The sequence below is a fragment of the Acipenser ruthenus genome, chromosome 14 (genome assembly GCF_902713425.1).
Source record: "Acipenser ruthenus chromosome 14, fAciRut3.2 maternal haplotype, whole genome shotgun sequence".
Lineage (NCBI taxonomy): Eukaryota > Metazoa > Chordata > Actinopteri > Acipenseriformes > Acipenseridae > Acipenser > Acipenser ruthenus.
The window spans coordinates 6915301-6942204 of NC_081202.1; the positions used below are offsets into that span (position 1 = coordinate 6915301).

The following is a 26904-nucleotide window of genomic DNA, read 5'->3' on the forward strand; positions in this document are numbered from 1 at the left end:
GGGGGGGGGGGGGGGGATACTGTACTGTTATCCAACATTAATTTTATAACAGGCAGATATGCTATTGAAAAGAACCAATAATAATCATCCATCCATCCATTAATTGCAACCGCCTATTCCTAGAGGGTCGCGGTGAGCCGCAACCTAACCCGGCACACACAGGGCACAAGGTAGGACTACACCCTGGATGGGACGCCAGTCTATCACAGGGCATCTAAGGGTCAATTTAGAAAGACCAATCCACCTAGCCAGCATATCTAGACTGTGGGAGGAAACCGGCGTACCCGGAGAAAACCCACGCGAACACGAGAAGAACATAATTCCACACGGAATCAAACCCAGGACCCTTGAGCTGTGAGGCAGCAGTGCTAACCACCGCGCCAGTAATAATCATGCTAGTTCTGAAAGGCATTGAGAAAAAAAAAGTACTTACATACCTTGGTCTGCACACCTTGTGCTTGCTTATTATTAAACGCATGAAGAGCCAAGCCGTAATCTACCAGGAAATGCCACGGCAAGTAAATAAGTTAAATACATGTAACTGATACAACATGCAATTTTAATAGGGAACTCTTCCCTCAGGATTCTGAAATCAAACCCAGCATTCTCCTAGTATGTGAACACTGATCTCCGTGAAACCTGCAAAGGTAGGTCATTGAAATTAAATATCATTTCAGTGATCATTCTGAAGGGTCACATACCCTTCAGAATGAATCGAATTTGATTAGATTGGTTCTGAATATTAGGTTTGCAGGAGAGACGCAAACATTCACATCAGTAAACACTGTGTGAACTAACCTGTATGTGTGTATGTCTGCGTTACAGTATATTCACGTGAAAAAACAACAGCCAAAATGTGGAAAGTATACTGAATTGGACCAATTTATATTTTGTAACCACTAGGATAACTTGAAATAGTGTTTTCAATAAATATACAATAATGGTAGTGTTTTAGACTACTATTCTACTGTTTTGAGCAGAATTATCTTTCTATGATCACTCAACCTGATTATGTTTTAGACAAGTTCTAAAGATTTCACATGCTTTGCCATCAAACAGATGGCCAAACTCTTCACAAGTACCCTCAGTGCTTTGATTGCAGCCTAATTAGACCATGCTTTTGACATCCAAATACTTAATGGTTTTATTCAATACATTTTTTTTAAAAACACCACAGTGGGTTTACAGCTCTATCAGACCATTCTCTCAAATGAAGCGCTAATTACCATTAAACATACAGAATATGAAGGTTGTCAGGCACTACAGAACTTCATGTTTTGCGATAACCATGGAAACGGGCCTTTTCCTTTGATTGAAAATATCTTAAAATGCATTATGAAAAGGACACTACACCCTTAAGTAATCTGCAGGGAGCACTGTGCTCCTCTTTAATAGCCATTAGGGCCTTATTTCAAACAGTGGGTAATGGAGTAGCTAAATAGCAGCATTATAATGAGCCATGCTTGACACAAAGTAAACCCCAGTGTATCAAAAGTATTGGGCCTAGCAATTCTTATAAACAGATTCAAGCATTTAGCAGGTGATAGGTGGACAATAATTTAACCTGGACAAGGTAGCTAAAATGAAACACCTCTCTGTGTAGCAACTGTATATTAACGATCTGCCTGTCAAAACAGCGTCAAAGGTCAAAAGCAGCAAGTCTAGTTTTAATCATTATATTGAATAACTTTGGGCCATATTTTCAAAGGGTCTTTTTTGAAAGAGGTAAAACACCAGTTCATTTTAAAACTAGAGTCAAACTACTAAGTTATATATTTCAATATGTTCGCTTAAGCACTCTGTGTGTTTTGTTTTTCATTTTGTAACATTATCATGATTTTTTTTCTTTAGAAAAAGTTACTTAAAGATTAAAAAACAAAATACTGGTTTTTATTTGTTAAAATCAGAAATAAAGAATGACGAGGGAAAATAAAAAAAAATACTTTATTACTATTTCTCTTTTTGAAACTTTTTTTACAAAAAATATACATCCATTTTTGAAAGATTAAAAGTAATCTATATAAATTCGATACAAACATAAGACTTACATAGAAAAAAATAAAAAGGTACTCAGTGAAAATGTAGAAGAATAGGTAGCATCAGGCTAAAATACAGAGCCCTGTTTTGAAGAAAGTGCAAAGACAAAGTTCTTAAAATGAAAGATTAATAGTTTAAAACCATAAAAAAAACTCCTGTACAATAAATTAACTGCTCCTACCTGCAACGAGTTGCCTCTTGAGCATACTAAACCATTTAAATTGTATTATTCCTTTCAGAAAGTTTGCCTGTGCTTCAAAATAAAATCACCGGGTATCCTATTCTGCCTGGCCCCATTCTGCATGCTAATTCAGCAAACCCTGCTCATTATGATCAGGAAGAGCACAAGCCAGTATTCGACTGTGCTGCAATGTGATCAGGGCTCAAATTCATCATATTTCTTTAGGGGTCAGACGGACACAATTTAGTATAGAGGGGCCTGTCACAAAATCTAGGGGTTAAGCACATTAGGGATGAAAATTGTGCGAACTTCAATTACATCAGTTATATAAATTATTATATGTATTTTATTTGTCAGCCAGAAATGCCTGAAACAACTTACATCTGCTCTCTGACAACAAGTAGTACCCAAAGGACTGCTCAATTTTTATAAAAAAAATGTGTGTCTAAGCTGAAATTATTATATGTAGGTGCATCTCTTAATTGTGCATTTTTTGTGTGCCTCCCATTTTACAGCTGAATGGCTAATTTGCCAAGGACGACCCAACTTCAAAGCATACAGTTGCTGAGCTGAGGTTTGCAATTAGAATCCTCAGACCATAGCACTATTCTCTTCATTTGCAGTAATTACAGCTAACAAAATAAATCCATAAATCCTACCCATTTTGCACTTTCATTAGTTACAGAGGTCTCAAATCCCACCAAAAAGAAAATATTACAAAACAATAAATAACCTCCACCTTCTGTAGTGGGGTATAAATATTTAAAAGTAAATACATGTTTTCAGGGTTTGATCTGGACCTCAGTCTGTATATAGGCTGGTGCTTACTGCCACTCAGTTAAAAGGTAGGGAAAACAACCAACCAACCAAAACAGCCCACTTTAACATAGTTTTAAAAGTGTCTCCACCAAATTCCAAATTCTGAAAGTAGTTTATAAAAATATTTTTACAAATATTGCTGCCCATATACAAATGTCTTTTGTGAACTCCCATATATATATATATATATATATATATATATATATATATATATATAATTCATCAACTTGTTCATAGAGGTCTAAAAACCACACTCCAGAAAAAAGGGTTCTTGAAGGAGGGCCCAGGCTAAAAGGAGTTCAGTCACTGGCTGCACCCGGGTGCAACGGCTTCACTCTGGCAAACCGGGACAGTCCAAGTCGGAGGCCTTGGCTTGGAGATTTTACTGCCAGATTTTCAGAGGCGTTTGGGCTTCTTCCAATTTGCGCTAGGAAAAAAATTAAATTAAAATTAGGTTTGAGGTCTTGAAAAATGTTAACCAAAAGGTCCACAGTTGGATCTAGGTTTCTGCCAAGAAACTTCCTTGAACTCAGGCTTTTACAAAACATACTTGTGTGACTTTAAAATAATCATTTGGTTCAAACGTTGGTTTGCTGGGGTGACACGTTTCTTTAGTTTCGTTTTATTCCTTCGGCGCTTACCTGGCGGGGTCCACTTGGGCTTCCTGGCACCGGATGGGCTCTGAACCTGGAGAGGTTTGGAGGCTGCGAGGGTCGCGTTCGAGGGCTTCATCAATATGGGATGAGATGCGGTGGGAGCTGGGCTTGCAGCTGCAGGTGTACCTTTGAACAAAAAAAAAAAAATGGTTATCTTGTTTCTGATTTGCTGTTTAAGTTTATTGTGATTAAATATGTATTTAATTTTAAACTATGTAGCTCCTGGCTTAAATATTCCAGTTACAAGAGTACAATAAATTGTTCAGTCAGATACAGTAAGCACAGATGGGTAAAAGCGGGTGGTGTCTTGTGCATCAGGTTGTCTAATATAAAGCCAGCTACAACTGCAGCCACATCTCTAATAATAAGAGCTTCAGCTTACCTTTTCAAGTTTGGTAGCTGAACTGTTACTCAAGTACTGTAGGTTTTATTTATCTTCCTGTGTATTGTTGTTATTTAGTATTCTGGTGCTTTTGCTAAATCCTCTTAAATGAATGTTTTTTCAGTTATTATAGTGTTCTTTTATGAATTAACTGCAACTTCACTCAAGTTATTTTCTTTCCCTTTCTTTTGGTCTTGAAATTAGGGGTGCAAATTAGATTCAAGAGCGACTGTTTTTGAGTAATACAGTAGGTTTCAATGTTATGTGAGCAGTAAAGGGACTCATGCATTTCTGACCAAAACTAACTAAAGACATTATTGTATGATAAGTATACATTATTTTATGTATTAACTTGAAGAACCCCAGGGGTATATGACCACCGTACAGTGATTCTGTATAACTGACCTGTCGCACTCAGCCTGGATTTAAGAGGTTTCCTTTCTTTCTTTGAACTTTGTGCTTTTGATTTGGCCTCCTTCTTGTTTTCTTTCACTTTCGCCCCCTTTTTAACTGTGAACTCATCCTCTTCATCAGTGAAATCAGGGTCGCTCTCTGAACCAAGATCTGAAATGAGAAATATCTTTGATCGGCACCCTGTTCCAACTATCCTACAATCTTGACCATTTCCATATCATTCAGCAAAAAAAGAAAGAAACTGACACAGACTGCACAAATAAAGAATGGGGAATCGTAGCCAATAAACATTCACTCACAGAATGATGAATATTCTGCGCCACTCAATATCACACTGGTTCCTGCTGCCAGCGACTGGTTAGATATGTCACTCACTTAATGCAACATGTCATTATTTATTTATTTATTTCTTAGCAGAAATAAGATCATAACTTGATTAGGATTTATCTTTTGCACGGCTGCCCCCAAATTAATCTATGTAGTGAATGGCGCAATTTTGCATTACTCTATGTGTGCTTTTAATATTCTTGCAAAAATAATTTGATGCTCTGAATTAAACAATAATACGATGCCACCTTGTGGCAATGATACGCAACTACTGCTGTGTCAGCCACTTGAGGGTGTAATTACTATGGTTGACGTGACTGTGGTTAGTAACTGGCTTGTGTTGACTGGTCCAGTTGTAGATAATAGTCCCATAAATCAGTATCATAGGTTCACAGTCAACTCGTCCCAAAATCAGGTTGGCCCAAGCACTGTCGGACGCAAGTCAAATCAGATGGAAGTAATTTCCTCTGATTACTTTGAAATCAGAGGCAAGTCCAGTCAGACCACTTATGAATAATTTCACTGACCTTTACTTTACAAAGACAGCAAATTACAAGTAAAACAACTTTATGTGTGTTGTGTTGCACTGCATAATTAAAAACTGCTAATAACATTACTAGTAGTAATAATCATAAGTACAGTTCAGTACAATTAGTTCACATCATGTTAAGATAGTTACTCGAAAGAAAAAAAAAACTTCTGCTTTGTATTTACATATTTAAAAAAAGCATGCTAATAATAACACAGTGATTCTGTATAACTGACCTGTCGCACCGAGCCTGGATTTAAGAGGTTTCTTTTCTTTCTTTGAACTGTGTGCTTTTGATTTGGCCTCCTCCTTATTTTCTTTCACTTTCGCCCCCTTTTTAACTAAGATCTCTTCAACATGCTCCTCTTCATCACTGAAATCAGGGTCACTCTCTGAACCAACATCTGAAATGAGAAATATCTTTTTTGATCGACACAGTTCCAAAACATAATTACAAACTACTATACTGTACAACTTTGACATTAAACCAGTTATAAAAACTAATAATAAATATCCACAAAAAAAAACTTCAGTGAAAGATTGATACTTGAGCAATGGCTGGACAGGTAAAGGTTTAAGTAAAAATGAATGAGTGTCAGATTGTGCAGTTATAAATCCTTTACCTAGAGTACCTGGCTCATAATCCTCATCCTGATCTCCGTCACCATCACCTTCATTATCCAGCAGCAAATTTCTCTGTTGTACTGCTGCCTTTGAGGCTGCTTGCCTTTGTTTGTTACGACCGGAGGTGTCATTATCATCTGTGATCTTACTCAGGCCTTAGGGAAAAAAAAGAAAATAAAAACACAACAGAATAGCTGCTGACAATACAGTGCTGTGCTGAACCTTCTTGTGCACAGCCAGCAAAAAGAAACTAGATTCAAAGAGGCAGATTACTTGGTGACGTTGGCTTATTCCTATGAAGACAATTTGGATGCTCTGGCTGATGTTACATACTATATATCTATGGCTGCCAACCAGAACTGATGAGCAGCACCTGAATTCAGGTAAATGCACCGTAACGCAGTAACTGCAAAGAGAACCACTCGGAATTACTGCAAACACCATAGAACTGTAAAAGGGACAGAAAAAGAAGAATTTTATTTGAAGCCAATTTCTCTTTAATAGGTTTTTGCTCCATTCTGCAATTAAGTTGATTCTTGCTACTGTAACGCCATTACAGGTGTTTTATTCCTCTAAGAAAATATCCCTTTGTTTCAAAATGTGGTTCACAATATTTTGTGGACCAGTGTAATTATCTGCTACTTAATTAGTTGTCAAACATTTTTGTTTTACCTAAAAGATTAATATTCATATTGCAGTTTGAAAGTAACGGGGCCCCATCCATCTTTGCAACTTCAGAGTCAGCATGAACGTCATTATCTAAAAGTATAAAATAACAACATAGTAAATATTAAATCTGGTCATTAGGTTCACAATGGTTGTGCCGTTAATTGAGTAAATAGACAAAGTAAATACAGTAGTCTTGGATAACCTTAAAATAGCAACTTGGCACAAGTAGAAATATCTCCATTATCTTAAATAATGGATTCTCTGATTTCATTCTGTTTCTGACCTTGTAACGTTTTTTTTTTTTTAACTCATAGCTTTAAAGCACTTAATACAACTCTCAAAATCATGTCTTTGACCAGAAATTCAAGCACAGAATTAAATAAAATCAATTTTGTAGAATAACATACTTTTATTTTAAATGACTTGTCACTGTATATTTGGCACTGGTAAAACACATTCATTGTTTTTTTGCATAACAACACTGTAACATACATATACATAAGATGACCAACTAACTGTGCCGCAGATGTAATTCTGTCATCAGCATATGTTATAGTTGGTTTAGTTATCCAGTGAGTTAAGACTTCCAGCACATGTCCTTCAAGGGATAAAAATACTTGTGGGCACTGTGACATTACAGTTTGCATGGACACTTTTCTAAGAGAGAAAGGCTGAGGTAACACTGACAGAATGTTTCACTCAAAATGATAATTTTACAACTACCTCTAGCAGTTCAATTTACCCTTCTTATTCTGGCACACCAGATCTCCAGCCAAAAGCAGCAGAGATACTGTATGATGACAAGCTGAAATGTACGATGGCAGAAAACAGATGGCTCTCAGATCACCACCCCCACTGCAAGCACAGCTTAAGCTGAATGATAAAACTGTAAGTAATATTCATAACCGTAAAGTCTATATATACTGTAATGCATTTTTGTAATCTATGGGAAATATGTTAGAGGCAGTTATACCAGCAGTGGGCCTCAATAGAGTTGGAGTTCTGTTTACATTAATAAATGTGGTCATTCTTTAAATCAAAGAATTAATTCACTTGGATATTAGTCATACTTCTGAAAGCTCTACAGAGGCCACAGAAAATGTAGCAGCGTGAATCCAAACACAAAGAATATACATAACTCTGATTTTCCTACTTATGGACATACCAAGTTGCTCGTCAAGGTACCATTAAAGTCAATAGAGGTCAATAGTTACAATATCTTTGGTGCTGAATAACTTAATAATTTTGAATCACTGTGTTATTGGGGAACAAACACAAACCAATCCAAACCTCTCTCTTTTGGTAGACTGACTGCAAAGTTTTCTTCAGTTGTTTGCAGCATTGACAAAGCTAAAGCAGCCTCCAAATCCCTTTGATAAAGCCTGTCATCCACAAGTAACCTGTAAGAAAACCATAAACAGCTGTGGAATTATTGGGGTCTATTCATTTGATCTAAATAGTGGTATCTCACATCAGACCCCACCCAGGGTCCAAAGTCTGTACTTATCCTCAAGCAGAAAGAAAACGGTAATGTTATTAAACAATCAAGAAACAACTTTGTTGTGCTACATATTGTCATATTTAATACTTTTAAACCATTTTATTACTTCCTCAAAATGCCTACAAAATAGGGAGCACATCATTTTAGATAAAGGTTACTGTTATGAAATATTAAAATGTATTATAATATAGTTTGTGTGGGAGAATATCAGCACAAGTAAAGAGACCAAGTCTTCCAGTTGAGGTGCATCAGGTATGTTTTTTTTAAGCATGTGACATCAACCGTACCAATATTGTGAATAAAGCATGGTAGAAAATCTATATATTACAGCTGAGGTCATGAGTAGGGTTTATTTGTAATGTGTGGCATAAAGAAGGTGAAAGGGCTGCTCTGATTGGCTGAAAGATCCCCAGCAATTTGGCATAAATATGTCCATGAAATATTGACAGTACAGTAACACTGCTCCCATTTAGATTTAAAAGCTACATCACATTTTGATGTAGATTACCTTTCCTCACAAGGTTTCCCCAGAGATCCACCACACTCCTGACCAGGGGGCTTGTTCGTGGTCTTCAGCTTTTTCTGTCGCTCTGGTTCTTTGGGAGCCACTCTTGGCTTTTTCTTAGGAGGTGCTTTTACACAGGCAAAATCTTCATCTGTTTCAATTTAAGCCACAAGCCGCTCTATTAAATCATGTTTATTTCATGGTAACGCACCTTTAAAACAATCCATTACCTCAAAGCACACTGTGGCCAGTAAAAAAAAGTTTGAAATTGAAAAACATATCTGCATTAGCTCTGTGTAGAAACATGATTTAATATACCTTTCATAAGTGTTGAGATATCTAGCAGGGTTAGACACTCCCATTAGTCCTGCACCCAGTCCTGGTATAGTATTAAAATGAACAGGTGCCAAGAGTTTGAACAATGTGCGTTACTCGGCTATACTCGGTGCACAGTACTCTATGAACTTTCATAGTACATCCTCTATGTATATTATAACATACCACATGTATTACCACTAAAACAACACATGATGCAAAATGGCATATTCATAAAAGGAGTCATGGCTAACAATTCCATAAATACTAGTGGACTGTACCTGGTGTGACTTTCTTTTGCTTTGTAGATCGCATATGCACAGCTGTGAAACGTATGTTATATACACTGTGGCTAATCAAGCTCGTAGTAAAACCTGGAATGGGTCAAACTGCCATGCAATACGAGTCTCATTTCAATCCCTGCATGAGATCTACAGATTAAGTGCGTGAGAGGTAAGACTTTGGGAATTATTGTTAGCTATAACCAGTTTAAGTTGATATATTACTACTGTATCAAATCACAATTCTGTTCTTAACACCTACCTTCATCTTCAAAATCGCCAAAATGTGAATAGTCTACAGGTTTCTTGTTCCTGAACATTTAGACAAAAATGAGATGAACAATTAACTATCATTAAGAAAAGTTAGGTAAAAATACAAAAGTATAGGGCATGATAAGTACATCAGAGAACGTATTATTTAATTTTAGTTTTTGTTTTGTTTTGTTTTTTTAAGTTGGCCATCAGAGTATTTTGCAACAGTTCAAGTAAAACTTTCAAATTGATTATTGTTCACTAACTTCTACCAAAGAATGACCATATCAAGTTTCATCATAACTAAGTGTTTCACAAGATATACTGTATCTAAAAACGAACGTGAATTAACGATAGACTGGCAGGGCACCTCCATATATAGTCGTACCTAGAATCTGAAATGCTTAATAATTTAGTAAAGGACGTCCAGTATCACGGCATTAATCAAAAGTAAATGTTATTCAAACCCCCACCCCCAGCCAAATACAGTTCTGCCAAACAATTCAGATAACAAAATGACACAAATATCATACTATATCATAGGTACAGTATAACACGTAATTTATTATTTAAGGCACATATTGTTATTCAGTTCCATTTGCTATGCTTCCTTACAGTGTACAGATACTCAATACTAATAATACACAAGTAAGAATTTCGATTTAGTGTTACAAACCTCGTAGGCTTTGCCATGCTTGTTTGTGGAGATCATGCAAACATCAAATAACAAAAATGGCTATCACGCAGCATAAAAAAGTTAAATAAATAATATATTTTAAAAAATGACCCCAACTTTAATGCCACTGCACAAAGAAACAACTAACAGCTGAGCCACACACAACACCAGGGTGTTCGGTTTAAAAAATAAAAAAAAACTCACGGGATTAATTATTAGAAAAATGATTATGTTAAAACAATTCTAAAGTGAAATAAAAATAAATAAATAACGATATTCTGCTAAACCAGCAGTATTCCCAACTTATTTTCTTTTCCCTTTCTGATCACAACCCGCCTGAAATGAATTAAACATAACTAGCTTTCCATTTGACGCAGCACTTTCGTTTTTTGAAAAGAAAAAATATATATACCGGTATATATGAACGTTTAATAAAAGCCTTCAAATCACTTTCCCTTTTTCTTATTTTTTTACTTTATTTCCTGTATGTTTTTTGTTTTATTTTTTGTGAATCAAACACCATTGGAACAAATTTGTTGTGGGCAGAATCTGCTTTTGTGATATTTACGACATGTTTAGAGATGCTTCCGACTGTCATCTGATGATACTGGTCTTCTAGATTCATTGTTTTTATTTATAGTTTAAGAGTTTAAAAATATATCTACATGTCCGCCTGGTAAGCCGTGTTAAAATATTGTTGTTGTTTTTTTGTTTGTTTGTTCTTTTCAGTACTGTGCAGATTTTATTTCACAGAGGACAGTTCTTGCATTTGCTGATTTCACGTTAATAATAACGTCGTATAATTTAGTTTTTCACTTATTTGACACTTTATTTAAAAGTCGTTTGGTGAACCAGTTTTTCCTTAAAAGTTTGAAAAAAGGTACCTGTATTCGTTACCTCAGGTAGTACACCCATCGTATCTTTCAGCGTTTCGCTCCTGTTGTATGTTTTGTTGTTGTTGTTGTTTGTTTATTATTATTATTATTATTATTTATTTCTTAGCAGACGCCCTTATCCAGGGCGACTTACAATCGCAAGCAAATACAAATACATTGTTTGTTTGTTTGTTTGTTTGTTTGTTTGTTTTTTAGAAAATCCCGTATCGGCAGCCTTTTTGGGGTTTCTTATCAGTACAAATTCTACTGCATGTTGGAAGGCCCCCAAAAAACTGCTGCCAGCAGTAAAATCAGGGCTACAGAAAGAGAAAAATATATACGGGTAGTTTATTGGCTAACACAGTTTAGAGAAAGGGTCGTCATATTATAATTTTGTGGTAAAATCTGTCATGTAAGAAAAACTCAATAGAATGATATAGTTTTCATCTGTTTTATGTCTCTTATTTTGCTTATATGTAACTAACCTATAAATTAATGCAGCTAAATTATGTATCCTGCTCTACAACATTAAATTAATCTGCTGTTGACCAAACAACTTTGTTTTAAACTGGATTGAGTTCAATGTTTGCCTTGCAAAACTTGCCTGCAAATGCACTGTGTTCTTTATTATTTTTTTCTGCCCTAAACAGGACCCTTAAGAATGAAAAGAAATAAAGGGAAAGTTGTTACGACTGAAAGAGAGTTTCGCTTTGAGTTCAAGCCGGGGAAACAGTCCTGTGTTCTCAGTGTGCCCGTGGAATTCCCTGTGCAAGGCAATGCCAGTGATCTGCATGGACGGCTTATGCTGCTCCACAGTTTACCTTGCTTTGTCGAAAAAAGTAAGGATTTCTTGCTTTAGCTACTGTCCAGTTGCAGTGACTAGTGTCTGCATCGAAGGTGGCTGGGTGACTTATAGGCAGATATGTTACACAAGTTTAAAGGTGTTATTGTCAAGGCTTTTAAAAATATTGTCATATACAGTAGCAGGATAATTAGCCTGAGCCAAACTGAAAATAAAGTCTGAAAAACAACAACTAAACATCATGGTGTGCATGCTATAACACTATCGTGCACTAAGTCCTGCCAACATAGTTTGCACCATACATGGACACGGACAGCAGGGAACAATACAGAATATAAGGATACCATTTTTTTTCCACTTGCTTATTTTTGTCCGTATTTGTTATGTATTTGATACATTACATGTGTGCGTGTTTTGTTGTTGATGTTGATGTTGTTGTTGTTTTGTTTGTAAAAAATAGATTTAAAGGATGCCCTTAGCAAGTTTATAGAAGAGGGGACCAATAAGGATTATGATAGAGAAGCTGAATTAGCCCTGGAAAGGCTCCGAACTGGAGAAGTGGACACTGACCTCTTGACCAACGCTTGGGCAAAGGCATATTCTGACGTAAGTGAACCAGGAGAGGGCTGTGTTTTAGCATTGCGCCACTGGTTTAAGGCTGCCAGCTTGGGATGGAGATACTAATCAGTTTGAGCCATTCCAAGACTATGACTTTCAATTAGGCCCACCTGAACCTTTATCTCTCCATTTGTTGAATAAGGTTGACTGAGTCCACAGTAAAACCTGGAATGTCTCAAACAGAGTCTTTAGGGCCCTTTTTTGACACAAAGGAGGAACCAACCAATCGTTGCCATATAAAGCTACTGTAGCAAGCAACCACTTGGTTGCAAGAAGGAATAGTTCAAGCGATTGTTCTGTGTGTCTAACTAGTTGAATATTGTTAATATTATGTTATTTCTCTCAGGAAGTTTGCCCATGCACTTAAAAATAGTGCCCATTAAGTAACACAACCTTTACAAAACTGTTTCAGTGGCAGTGCCTTATTTGTGTTTGTGTTGTTTTATTGTTTTTTTGTGTGTGTTATTAAGACTTTATGAATGATTGGATGATTCCTATGTATTTGTTTGACTCCTCAGACGACACTGGAGCACGCTAGACCTGAGGAACCCAGCTGGGATGAAGACTTTGCTGATGTTTACCACGACCTGATCCATTCTCCAGCCTCAGAGACTTTGCTGAACCTGGAGCACAACTACTTTGTCAGCATCTCTGAGCTCATCGGAGAGAGGGATATGGAGCTGAAGAAATTACAAGAAAGGTCTGTGCGTTTATTTAAAACAAAAAAAAAGCAAGCTTACAAACATGTAGATGTTCCCAGCCCCAAGTTCCTACATCGGTCTTTAGTTATTGAACATCTTTGGTAGATTATTTTTTATTTTTATTTTTTTTTAATGAATGTAGTGAATCTGCTTATTGTTTACTTTTCTTGTCCTATGTTTAAAAGATCCATATCATAGTTTAACCTTCATAATTTTGTACATGCATTCTTTTAAATTTTTGGAATATAACAGTCATGTAAAATAAGAGATGGCAGGAGATTATAATACAATTACTTTATTTTTTTTCTTGTGATGCACAGACAGTCTTCAGAAATGGATAAAGTGATGAAGGAGCTGGGAAATACTCTAAGTGATCAGGATGTAAATGCGGTCGCCTCTCAGCATTTTGACTCTCAACAGGTAAGGAAACTAATCGAAAGATGTGGTCTTGCAATATAGTCAGTCTTGGTTGTGTGTGCAGATGCAAGATCTTACTGTATAAAAGTGACTTATGAGAATTTTATTTGGGTATTACTGCCACAGTGACGCAGAAAATGATTTGCTCAATTGTATGACATTTTGCCATTGACTTTCATTGGGATTTCAAATACTGTTATAATGAATAATAACGCATAATACACTATTTTGTCTTCCCAATTTCTCTTTAGCAGTAGTCCATAATAGTCAGCAAAGTTGTAGATTTGTTAACTCTGTCATACCTTAATATTGGAATTATGATTTTAAATTAATATTTTTTTTCTGCTACCTTTTTAGGTACTGGAGAATAAATGGGCCAGTGAATTGAAACAGCTGACTACCATTCAGAAACAAGAATACCAGGAATGGGTGATCAAGCTTCACCAGGATTTACAGAACCCTAACAACAGCTCCATCAAGTAGGTGCTTCTTGTTCCATGCAGTTACAACTGCTATACTATTACAATACTTCTAATGATATTAGTCAAGAGGCTACCGGTACAGTACTTATATCAAATTTTTTAGTAGTATATTACACATTATTTTATAATACCTCTAAGTATGGGTGCTACTGCACTTACTATTTGGGTTCGTCCGAAACCAAGAACTAAATTGTTCATTATATATTCATAGGTAAGTCACAGTTAGACCTGTATCTAGATAAGCATTTATCCCAGAGGCTACTGCATCCACCCAGAATTTATGTGATTTATGATGCATTTTTGCAATAAATTACAGTTCTGAAATAATAGGGAATGCAGTGTCAATACGTTTGATTTCTGGTCATGTGCTGGAAGTAAAAATCCTTGAACACCAAGGAGATCTACAATGAGTGCAATAGTATTAGCATTGTTTTAAAAATGTATTAACTTGACACCTGCAGAGTGGTGAGCACTGTGTTTGCTTTTACCTTTGAAGCGAGGAGATTAAGGCGCAGCCGAGTCAGCTGAGAGGATCCCAGGAAGCCAACGAGAGGCTGTATGAGGAGCAGATACAGCTGGAAGAAAGCTTTACAATCCACCTAGGTACAGGTTTACATCATACTGAAGGGAAATGGTTCATTTTGATATATGAGGCGAGCTTCCTAATCAATATACCACCATTTTTCCTGGATGACATTATTGCACCAACAGGTTTATTAAATGATAAATTCAAATGATATGCCAATCAGTGTCTAAGTGAACACCACTCCAAACAATAACTGAGAAATCTAAGTCTGGAGATAAAATAAGGTGCCTGGATGTCTTTCTTTAGATACTGTATTTGTCACATTATATATAGTCTGGGGAAATATGGAGGCTTTAACTCTGTTGCGTACAGATGGTGGATGTAGGTCATAGTGATTTATAACCCTAATACTTGTTTGATTTGGTAAAACAAATGATGTAAGAAATGTACTTTAAATTCTCTCAGGTGCACAGTTAAAGACAATGCATAATTTACGACTGCTGAGAGCTGATGTGCTGGATTTTTGCAAACACAAGCGCAACCATCGCAGTGGGGTGAAGCTGCACCGACTCCAGACTGCCCTCTCCCTCTACTCCACATCGCTGTGTGGTCTGGTTTTACTGGTGGATAACCGCATCAACTCATACAGTGGCATTAAGAGAGGTACGGTGCACACCCGCTAACACAATGTTCATTTATTTTTCTCTTATAACTTTACTTGTTCTTAAGGTTATTTTACATAAATATGCCCTTATAATCATATGTGCTGTGTGTAAAAAAAAAAAAAAAAAAAAAAAAAAAGTTTAATTCTCCAGTTCACCTTAGTGGATAATGAAGAAATTCTGTTAACATAATCCAAAGCCTTTTAGTAATTAAGCATGCCCGTGAGGGGGGCTTGAATGTGTTTGGGAGAGACATTGTTTGCTTTAACTTTACTGGACACAGCACTGTAATGCAGATTGTGTGTTTCATAGACATTGTGGATCACCAGTTCCTGTTTGTTTGTTTCAGATTTTGCCACAGTGTCCCAGGAATGCACTGACTTCCACTTCCCTCGACTGGAGGAGCAGCTGGAGGTGGTCCAGCAGGTGGTGCTGTATGCCAGAGCCCAGAGGAGCAGCAAGCAGAAAGAGCAGCCTGGTAGGGAGACTGCAGGAGGGGGCACCATTGTGTTTCCTGTGACTTTTTGTAAATTTGATGTAATATCTCTTTCCCTCTAAACTGTGTGGATCAAGTTTTAAGTATTGTATTTGCAACATGAAATATTCATTTTAATTCAGACTTTTTTCTAAGATAGTAGTATACAGTACATCTACTTTTAAATATCTACATATTTTATTTTTTAAACTCCCGTGTGGTGGTTCACCCTGCATTGACAAATATAGAACAGGCAAATATGGCGGATAAAGCAACGAGTGTCCCCATTCGTTCTACAGGTCTATCTAATTATAGAATGATTTTATTTGACCCTGAAAATACTACAGTGCTTCATGGGCTTGACCACGACAGTTTCATAAAATATGAACATGACTATAAATATTAAATCAAGTCTAATTGTTCAGTGAAAATGTGTGGTAGTTTAAATTGTAAAATCTGTACACAAATGGCTTAAATGTTTAATTAGGCATTGTACGGTAATTTACTCTATACTGTTACAGTTAAGATAACTACTGTTACATCCTCTTTGGTATTGTCTGATACAATTTTGGTCAAAACATGTGTCTGGAGCAATCCTATAATATCTCCCATATCATATTTCACATGTGCTGTAGCCATGTTTAATTGAAAAAAGAGAATGATTGTTCACAGACTTCAAAGAAATACAGGCTCACGAGCTGAGAGTTCCCAGAGAGAATCCTAGGAACTTTACAGATGCATCCATAATTCTAGACATTTAAATATCTGGCTATCAAGAGCCTATAATAATTCATTATTTTTTAAAATGTGTGGAGTAATTTATATAAGAATATCCTGAGGTTATTGCATATATATTTTTTTTAAATAACATGAAACCTTTCAGAGCAGTGACTCATAATCCAGGGTTCCGATAAGGGTAACTGGTAAACCACACAGTAATATTTATGTATTGAACAATTACAATATTTTCATGTCTGCTGTTTTGGAAAGGGAAATTTGTAGGAGCGGATGTGGTCAGGATTTCTGTTTGTTAATGTGTTGGTAGGCACTGAAGACCACTTATTGTAATTGGTAATTTTCTGTTACACAATTACACATAGCAATAGGTCTTTCCATCAGATTATATAATTGTATTTAAGAAGAAACAAGATTACTGGTAAACAAATCTGCCTGAGCAAAAATAAATATAAAATCTTTGTCTTTTTTGGTCCTATAACAAAGTAAGAATCTGTTATCTTTTAAAGGTTGTTCAGAACTGTATTTATGTTTAGGATCTCTGTCTGGTTTTGCCTATTTTTTTTAGAGTAATAAAGAGTTATACTATTAAAACTGGAGTAACTTTTATCAGAAAGGTCTAGTCCCTCATAAGATGCAGGCAGTGTTAGTTTTATTTCTTATAATAAATATTAGGAACCTAACACTTATTTTACACATTTTTTTCTTCTTGTTTCCTGTCTTTATTCTTTTTTCAGTTTTCTCTGCTATCCATGTTACAAGTATCTAAAAATATTGTTTAAACAATTGTTTAGGTATGTTTTTAAAATGTGTTCTTGCTTTTTTTTTTTTTTTTTTAGATATGCCCAGAAATGGTGGTAATGACGACAAGTCTAAGAACATAGAAAGAAACCCCTCCAACATTCTCCCAGGTCTGCAATAATGAATGTCTTCACTTTTCAAATGGGCATGCAAGCCACTTTTTACATACATATTACATTAATACCACTTGTAATAAATAGGTGTGTGATCACTATGGTTACATATATAGAACAGTAGGAGTGTCTTATATTGTAACATAGAGATTATAATATGTAATTAATATACACTGGGGATGTTTTTTTTTTTTTTAAGTGTATGTGCAATAGGTCATGTAACTTTTGTAAAGATTGTTTGTTGTAATGACAATGGACTTGCCATGTGCTCAGGGCAGGAGTAACCGGAAAAAGAAAACCAGAATGGAATGAAGGTTTCCTTGGAAGACAGTATGTTAAACAAAGAATTACTTACTTGAATCAACTGTTTGAATAAAGCAGCTGAGTACTTGTAAGGTGATTGCAAACAAACATACATGTGTAAACTAACCATTGCTTGAGATAAAGAAGAAATACTTTAATTGAAGCAAAGTAATTGAAGCGGTTAAGCAATTATGAGTTGCAGAAGTCTAACCTGAAGAAGGCATCTAAAACCTTTTAATGCAAATGGAAAATATGTGCTTGAACTAATGTGTGGAGTGAACAGTTATTGTTTTTATCTGTAATGAACATTTAACCTGGACCTTAATCAAACAATTAACTGTGAACCACAGATTGACAATTATCTCATTATCATAAAGGACATGAGAAACTTGTCTAGACCCGCACATCTGGGTATGGACTTTTATGAACTTGTGTATAATGTAAATAGTGATTGCAAAACTGCCCTTGTAGGTAAGGATACTCTGGTGGAGGTATTGGTTTCAGAATGGCAGTGATTAACTTCCACACAGACAATTATAAAGTCTACCAATAGGTGGTAGTGAAGATTGTTGTGTTGCTATCTTTCTGTTACCTTAAACTTAATAAAATGAAAGATTGCCAGCCGCTGATGTACAGCAAATTAATTCGTACCATCTCGACCGTCCTGTCACACACTAAATACATTGTTGTTTTTTGGTACAGTAAAGCAACGCAAAGCAGGCGTCACATTGATGATTATTACGAAGAAGAAGAATTTAAGTCACAGTCACATCCTTCAGAAATTAATTCTACTATAAATTAAAAAGACAAAACAATTACAATAAATATATGTTTTAATATAGATCAATGTTTTTATTGAACAAAATCACTGGTGTTCATGTTCTCATTCTATTTCTTGACAGGTGAATTCTATATCTCTCGGCATTCCAATCTCTCAGAGGTGCATATCGTTTTCCATCTGTGTGTGGACGACAATGTCAGGTCCGGGAACATCACAGCACGTGACCCTGCAATAATGGGTCTTAGGAATATCCTCAAAGTCTGTTGCACCCACGATAGCACCACTATCACCATCCCACTGCTGCTGGTGCATGACATGTCTGAGGTAAGTAGAAGGACTTTTTAAGTATTATTAAATAGTAGCCTAATTAATAATAAACAAACAAACAATGAACAGTAAATGATATCCTTTTCAACCTCTGCAATCGAAAAGATCCAAACATCAGTTATACCAAGAAAACAGAGTGTACAATGAAGTGCAAAGAAACATCTTGGGGTTAAGCTGTAACCACAAACCTCAGACTTGCAGTTATCCAGTTATTAATTTTTCCAGTATGTACTGTATGGACATACTGGACTGTAGACACATTGGGGTATATTTTAGTAATCTATTCAGCAGCATATCTTAATACCACCATCCTAAAACTGTCTATCTCTTAACTTTGTATTTCTTTTGTATTGAGTGGAGTTATTAAGGGGGTCAATAAATCAAACACCAACATGATTAATATAGAGTTAAAGGACATCAGTAGTTAGATCATTGAAATAGACTACATTGTACTACCAAGACAGGTTCACACTGCTATGCAATGGGAGTCTTAAAATAACTGGTACAGTTTTTAATATCAGTGATATATTGGAATCTTATTTTAAGATTATAATGCTGCTGGTTAGCTTGTCATTGTGTTTGACCTCTAATGTTCAATTGCATCTTTTTTTTTTTTGCAGTTCAAAATATGTGTACTATAGTCCACCAATCTCTGGGTGAGGGTATAAAAGTAGAATACTAAAACGGTTTGCTATTGTACTGGTTTCTTCTCTTAATTTTAACACCAAAGCCCAAAGCATTTGTGTTAGACTTCTAGGTTGAGATCATTAGCTTTTGGTGAGCAGTAAAAAAAAAAATTGAACTCTGACTTATTTCTGTGGCTCGAATCACCACCTACAATGTAAACAATGGTTAACCAAAAGCTACTTCAGGAAAGACAGAACATCTTCTTATGCAGAAGATTCTCCCTGTAAAAATAAAAAAGTAATAATTATACCCTTTTTCTGAAGCCGGTGATTGTTTCAGTGACTCAACACCGGCAGCACATTTAGAAATATATGTTGCGTGAAGTCTGGGAGGAACTAAAATAATGTAGCGGGGGACAGGGACGGGGCAACTTCTGTATAATTTGAGTAACTTTCCACCGGCCAGCTACAGGAAACAAATAGTTGGTCGGAAATAGTAGCGTGTCATTAAAATAGAATTTGATATTACTGACTGCTGAAATAAACCCTGTGCAAACTAGAGTAACAAGGTTCCTTTTGTGTGATTTTAATGTCATTTAATTTGTATAATTGAACTATAAAATTATGCTTTGTTATGCTGCATATCATATTAACTGCAAAACACAAAGGCTATTATACGAGTAGCTGACAGCAGGAAATCATACCCATACATCAGTGTGCCACTTTTAGACATCCAGCGATCGAAAACTAACTAGCCTGCTATGATCACCGCAGAGATGCACAGTGATATTTCTTTATTTATTTTTTTTAATTTTAATTATCTTAATCCCATTTGCTTTTGTCACTCGCACCTTTTATCTGTGGTAAATGCACAGAAGCTTTTGTTATTCAGAAGTGGTTTTTTTTTTGGGGGGGGGGGGGTTCAGCTATGTTTCTATGTTGGTTTAGTTTAAATGGAGGGTTGGTTGGTCGTTCTGTAGTTTCCACTTTCTCTTGGTCCAAACCCTTTTTTACCGAGCTAAAACCACACTGGTCAGTGCCTACCCATCTTATTCGTTTTTGCTTCCGTGTTGACACTGAACTGCAAGTAGGAAGATACATTATAAAGGAGTTGTAGGCGATTTGATTCCGGAAAGCTGTTCAAACATATACACAGCTGTCAGGTTGTAATGCTTCCAGTTGATTTAGGATGTGGTCCAGTGGCAAAGTAAACACATGGCAGAAGAGCTGTGTCTCATGGATTCTTGTCGCATGAGGTTCCACTTTGCAGTGCAGCCCTTCCCATTAGTATACACTGGGGACACTCATAGTTTAATACATAAGTATGCAACACTTACAATTTAAGATATGTCTATTGAACCATACATTTAATTCTGATGAAACTTGGCATTCCTTAGCATTTGGGTATTAGAATCTGGTGTGTAAATGGTTGGGCTAATGAACACATTCTTACTACATGAAATGTTTTATGAAATTGAAACAAATGGTTAGTAAGATAATTCCATTAACACATTTGTAAATCTAAGACATGCTACTGTACATTCATTTGTCCATATGTATGTATGTATGTATGTATGTATGTATGTATGTCATATTTATGTTTTTACATACAGTACATCTTCAGATTTGCTCATCCTATTGTGATTAAACTTGATTCGTAGATTATGTACTACAAATTATGTATACTGCATACTACTGAATGTACTATCCTTGTATATCACACCAAAGGAGAAAGCATTCAGAGTAACTGATGTTTTATAATATTTAAATCACAGCAGATATTTGTTAATACTTTTTAATCGTGATTGCTTGCAGGAGATGACAATACCTTGGTGTCTCAAAAGAGCAGAATTGGTATTTAAATGTGTCAAAGGTGAGTATTGATTTTGGTATCAGTTACAATATGTAAACACTGCAAGACCATGCAAGAGATACACTAAGTATCACATCAGTATACTGGGTCGAAAATCTAATTGACACTTTATTGGTTCATTCTACATTTGTTTATGCGTATGTAGTTATATTCAAATCAGTTAGTACTATATTTGTAATTAATGTACAAAAAAATAATAATAATAGCAGCTAGCAATAATACATTTAGTACAATATAAAAATGGTAAAGATCAGATTGTCGTTAACACTATGCACCATCAAAGAGTTCCTTGGATGTCGAAACTGTTTGAAACTAAATGTATCTTTTGTAATCCTCCACTATAAATAGTAAGGTAAACCAATGGTTAATACAGTTAAAACATTATCCATTATTGTATGACAAGTAGAATATCTCTTCCTGTTGAATTTGGGATTCCAAATCCTGTTTTTTAATGTGATAACAATGTACAATTTGGATTCATACTAAGGTCTTCTGGTTACAGCAAAGCACAGCCTAGTGCTGAATCGCTGATTTTGTACTGTAGAACTCAGGCTGAGGCGAAGCAATACATAACCAGCTTTTTATTAGATCATTGCAGTATAACCCTAAATGCAGCTTGTGTGTACAGCTTATTCCAAACATCTAAATCCAGGCAGTGGTTGTTTTCAGATATCAGTAAAAGAACCAGGATGTGCTAAATTGTGGTTCTGAGTTTGACAGACACCACACAAAATGTATTTTAAAATGATAAAATTGCCCAAATATGACTTTAACAGGAAATCAGAATGTTGACATACAATGCGAGTTGTTCTGAGACTGCCTGCTTCTCAGCTGGTTGAAGGCAATGGCTGAGCTTGGTACCTCAAAGCACCTCTCTCGGTACAACAATGTGTTATTGCTTACAGTACTTGGCTCTCATGTATGGGTAGGTTGAAAAAAAATACTTTAGCACATGAACATTTTATTATTTTAGGCTTTATGATGGAAATGGCATCCTGGGATGGAGGAATCTCCCGCACAGTGCAGTTCCTTGTACCACAGGTAAGGTTTAAAAATAAATGTAATTTGTATTTGAAGGCATATTAAGGGTATTATTATTGAGGAATGCACACTGTTTTGGCCTTGTTTCGATACTGGGGTGAAGCAGTGAACATGCCTCAGTATACAGGGCCATCTATGTTAAGAAAGTAAGATTGGGTAGTCTTTGGGGCTCTCCCAAGTGGCGCATCTAGTAAAAGCACTTGCGTAGAGTGCAGGATGTGCCCTATAGTCTGGATTTCGCCGGTTCGAGTCCAGGCTATTCTTTTGCCAACCGAGGACGGGAGCTCCCAGGGGGTGGCGCACAATTGGCCGAGCGCCGCTCGGGGGAAGGGAGGGTTAGGTCGGCCAGGGTGTCCTTGGCTCGCCGCGCACCAGCGACCCCTGTGGTCTGGCCAGGCGCCTGCGGGCTTGCCTGTAAGCTGCCCAGGGCTGCGTTGTCCTCCGACGCTGTAGCTCTGGGTGGCTGCATGGTGAGTCTGCAGTGTGTAAAAAAGCGGGTGGCTTCTGTGTTCCCTGTGTCCATTTTGTAAATGCAGTAATCCTTGAAAAAGCAAGAAGAAAAAACAATGATTCTCTTTCCAGGCTTCAAGGGTGTACCTGCTACGTTTCTGAAAACAAAATTTATTGTCCCCCAGCTCCAGTTTTCAATGATAAAAAAGGAAGTTGTGCAGAGTAATAATTTTTCTTTACAATAATAAAAAGTTATTTTTATTTTTAATAATTTTGTTATTTTACAATAATAAAAAGTTAAAGCATCAGATACTGGCACAAAACAGTGAATTATTTCAGGTTAAAAGGAGCCTTTAACATGAACAGTTTTCCGTACATATCTTTTGAGTTATTTTGTTGGTGTCCGTCTTGTGAGGAGTTAGAATGAGGTAATATTTTGCCACCATATGTAACATGAAAACTGTATCTGCTTTAACTCTAATGTGTTTTTTAAAGGAGATTATCAAACTGGTCCTTGGGGGTGCTTTGAGCCACATTTAGAATTGTAGCTAGAACTCTTTACGCAACATTTAGAACAGATATTATTTAAGCCTTGCTTAAAGATGGTGACAGGCTCAGCATATACAGCTGGCAGCAGGTATTAGCAGCATTTAAATCCAGTAGCATTTCTTCTTAACAGTGTTGAAAATAGTAACCTGGGTCATTCAACTTCTGTAGCTTTGTTTTCCTCATGACAGCCTTGCAGATAGAGCTATATATAGAAGTAATATACAGAACATGGCATTTATTATTCAAACAGAGTGGAGAACATGCTCAGTACAACAGGACATATCCACTAAACAACCTGCTGTTACATTTAATGCAATATTCCATATTCCTGGATAAATTAACAAAAGTACCTGCTTATGCTCTTACTGGGCTTCTTGCACATCCATTTTTAATTAGGTTATTTTATGAGGTTACACGTCAAGCACTGTGCTGTACATTTGTTAACAGTAATATTTGTATGTTATATTATGTCTGTTTATTTATTCATTCATGTTTCTTTGTAATATATAATTTGATCTTTAAAAAAAAAATCAAACGATGCACCCTATAGCCTGGACATCGCCAGTTCGAGTCCAGGCTATTCCTTTGCCGACCGAGGACAGGAGCTCCCAGGGGACGGCGCACAATTGGCCGAGCGTCGCACAGGGGGGAGGGAGAGTTAGGTCGGCCAGGGTGTCCTCGGCTCACCACGCACCAACGACCCCTGTGGTCTGGCCGGGCACCTGCAGGATTGCCTGTAAGCTGCCCAGGGCTGCTTTGTCCTCCGACGCTGTAGCTCTGGGTAGCTGCATGGTGAGTCTGCAGTGTGTAAAAAAGCGGGCGGCTAACGGCACGCGCTTCGGAAGACAGTGTGTGTTCGTCTTCGCCCCTCCCAAGTGGTAGAGGTGAGCTGAGCTAAGTTGGGGAGAAAATAACAAAAAACTAATTGGCGACTACTAAATACAAAAAAATATTAATAATAAAATTAAAAAAAAAATCAAATATCGTCGCCTTTTAATTTTGTAATATTCAATGTGTCCACTGCTTTCAGAAGGATCATGCCCACTTCCCATGATCCCAGTGTAGAATGAACACTGTAGGGTGTGTATGCAGTACAGCTATGACATTTATTTCCACTGGCTCCCAGACAGTCCCTGGCATTTGTAGGCAAGTTGTCAGTACATAGTGTGAACTGTAAGTAAACAGCAAGCTGTTCTTCTCTATTTGCAGAGTATCTCAGAGGAAATGTTCTACCAGCTGAGCAACATGCTTCCACAGATCTTCAGAGTGTCCTCGACCTTGACCCTGACCTCCAAGTGATGACATCACAAAGAGAACAGCTCTGAAGAACAGAAAGGGAGAAGTTAGCTTTCCAAGTTTAAAGACTTACTAATTCTGAACAATGTTATCGCTCACAAACCATAGTTCTGGATGATACATCACTACATGGTCCAGTGGTTAAAGAAAAGGGCTTGATATCAGGAGGTTCCCAGTTTAAATCCCAGGTCAACCACATCCTTTGGATGAGACGTAAAATCAAGGTCCTATTGTAAGTGACTCTAGTCTCTGTAAGTCGCTTTGGATAAAAATATCTGTTAAATGACTAAATAATAATAATAATAGCCTTATCCAGGCTCAGTATTGTTTGTCAGGACCAAATATATTTTCCCTGCCAGGAAGCAGTGTTCCCATGTAATGGCAATGGTCAGTCTGACTGTGATTTCCTGTTTAATGAATTTCGAGTACAAATCCTCAACATATTTATTTCAGGACTGCTTGGAAGAGCCAGGTTTAGGCAGACCCAGGAACAAGGGAGTACCTAGTTTGTAATTCTAATGTCCTGTAATTGAACTGAGTTGTCTAGATATGTATATTTGTATGTTATAATGTCTGTTTTGAAAGTGTAATCAAATTATGCTATGTATGCCATTGTGGATACATTTACTGGTATGCACTAAATAAATATTTAAACTTTACACGGCAACAATTTGTCAGATTGACAGCAGAAACATGTTTTTGTTTTGTTTCATTTTACCAATGCACTATGTATTATTGGATTAGATGCTGAAAATGTAGGATGTGCATTAAAAATTACAATCTCTGGTGTGTTTCTCATCCTGTTTGACATTTTGCATAAAGAGTCTGCCCATAAAGAAATTGACCTATAAAACATTTAACTGCTAGCAGCCAGTATATCTTTATAGCATCACGGAATTGCTGAATTTGCTATTATTCTTGGTGGTTTTCTCAGGAACAAATATGAAGGCTGTTCATTTGACCGTTTGCTTTTTTTAAATTTTGTTTGTTTTATTAAAGTGCCCATCACCTATAGTATCCCCATTTTTCTTCTCCATTAGAAGTGCTCGACTTGAATACAAACCAAACCCAGACAAGTTTTGTACCCTGCCTATGGGAGGTCAGTAACTTGGGACGACCAGGTTTTGAACCTGCAATCACGAGTCACACAGTTCTTTTACTAGGCTAGAATGCCATTTCCTTTTATAATTATTAACAAGCCTTCTTTGTTCTTTTAGTTTATCAATCTGAACTGGAAGGACATTACCCGATGTTTAGAGCTGTGGTTGGCTTCACTTACTATTACTGATGATGCAGTTTACACAATTCACAGCTGGTGAAGAGATCCAGCATGGAATGAAATCATGTCACTAAGTCCTTCACGTTCATGGGATATTGGGTTTACAGATGAAACGTTCTTGTGTTTAGCAGTGAAAGCCACATTTGTGCTGAAGCTATTCTCATGTAAAAGTTACCATGAAAGCTCTCCTAGGAATTGGACAGGCTAGTTATAAATCAGTTGTCCACATAGCAGTACTGATGTAGATAAAGTCCTTCATTGCAGAGGAATGAAACTTGGCAGGTGGAGCCACTAAATGGTCGACATCAAGGTTTTTGCTCTGTGTCTTAATTCGCCCCTTACCATGTTAGTGCTCTTTTGTAGCCTTGGGAGTATTAAGACAAAATACAGTGAGACCTGTTGCATCCACTTTGTGGAAGAGTGGATGACTTGACACATTGATTAGACCCCAGAATTCTCAGTTGCGCCATGGTACAAATATATGATCGGATAACCAATGTACTGACAAATTTGTCTTCACTTGTTTGCACGCAGGTTTTTATTATATAAAAAGTTAAAATAAAATGCACACGCTGATGTACTGAAAAATGTGTGTGGTGAAAGTAACACAGTGGTAATGTAAACACTACATAATTTGGAAACTATGTCAGTCTCTATTGGCTTTCAACCCTATGTCTGTTTTTTGTTGACCCAAATGGCTATTCGGTCATACTGGTTGATGTACAGCTGTATGATAACTCAGGGGCAAGAGTAATGCTGCAAAGAGAAGACGAAAGCAGTTACTCAGTGATTTTAAAGTCGTGCATAGCCATGTTAGACATGGGAGCCTGCAGAGGTCATGGGAAGAGCTCTTTCTTTGGTGCAAGAGTTTGATGAGTCACATTATATAAGCCATATTTCTGTATTTGTATATATTACTGGAGCATCACGGTACTGCCAACATTCAGAGCTGGAAAAGAGCAATAGGTACTGCCAGGATTTAGTTTATGAGATATCATTGTTCA

General features: G+C 36.6%; 2 protein-coding genes across 5 annotated transcripts; one reads left to right on the plus strand and one right to left on the minus strand.

Moving 5' to 3' along the window:
- Positions 1-1930: 1930 nt before the first annotated feature.
- On the minus strand, positions 1931-10543 carry rad51ap1 (RAD51 associated protein 1). 2 transcript variants are annotated; one of them, XM_058985672.1, is made up of 10 exons: positions 10169-10543; positions 9503-9552; positions 8648-8795; positions 7929-8038; positions 6642-6728; positions 5978-6124; positions 5582-5749; positions 4481-4639; positions 3679-3819; positions 1931-3464 (listed from the first exon to the last, which is right to left on the minus strand). In XM_058985672.1, the coding sequence occupies exons 1-10, from the start codon at positions 10183-10185 to the stop codon at positions 3337-3339; spliced, it is 1155 nt and encodes a 384-aa protein (XP_058841655.1). In that variant the 5' UTR covers positions 10186-10543; the 3' UTR covers positions 1931-3336. The 2 variants fall into 2 exon arrangements, with proteins under 2 accessions (XP_058841655.1, XP_034782348.2); XM_034926457.2 differs by having other exon boundaries at positions 5969-6124; positions 10169-10540.
- A 168-nt stretch (positions 10544-10711) lies between these two features.
- Positions 10712-25406, plus strand: LOC117419555 (protein C12orf4 homolog). Of its 3 annotated transcripts, none has more exons than XM_034032411.3 (14): positions 10712-10844; positions 11694-11882; positions 12306-12451; positions 12982-13163; positions 13485-13584; positions 13939-14060; positions 14560-14666; positions 15055-15252; positions 15601-15729; positions 17301-17372; positions 18581-18783; positions 21228-21285; positions 22259-22326; positions 24535-25406. In XM_034032411.3, the coding sequence occupies exons 2-14, from the start codon at positions 11705-11707 to the stop codon at positions 24622-24624; spliced, it is 1653 nt and encodes a 550-aa protein (XP_033888302.2). In that variant the 5' UTR covers positions 10712-10844; positions 11694-11704; the 3' UTR covers positions 24625-25406. The 3 variants fall into 3 exon arrangements, with proteins under 3 accessions (XP_033888302.2, XP_058841653.1, XP_058841654.1); XM_058985670.1 differs by lacking the exon at positions 10712-10844 and adding an exon at positions 10895-11070; XM_058985671.1 differs by lacking the exon at positions 10712-10844 and adding an exon at positions 10895-11048.
- Positions 25407-26904: the final 1498 nt, after the last annotated feature.

Bases quoted from the DNA above. Each gene is read 5' to 3' on its own strand.
- rad51ap1 (XM_034926457.2), bottom strand. The intron at 4,640-5,581 runs GTCAGTTATACA...TTCTCATTTCAG, and splicing joins ATCCAGGCTCGGTGCGACAG to ATCTTGGTTCAGAGAGCGAC. The intron at 3,465-3,678 runs GTAAGCGCCGAA...TTTTTTTCCTAG, and splicing joins GCCCAAGTGGACCCCGCCAG to CGCAAATTGGAAGAAGCCCA.
- LOC117419555 (XM_034032411.3), top strand. From the start codon at position 11,705: ATGAAAAGAAATAAAGGGAAAGTTGTTACGACTGAAAGAGAGTTTCGC. The intron at 13,164-13,484 runs GTCTGTGCGTTT...TGTGATGCACAG, and splicing joins CTGAAGAAATTACAAGAAAG to ACAGTCTTCAGAAATGGATA. The intron at 21,286-22,258 runs GTGAGTATTGAT...TTATTATTTTAG, and splicing joins GGTATTTAAATGTGTCAAAG to GCTTTATGATGGAAATGGCA.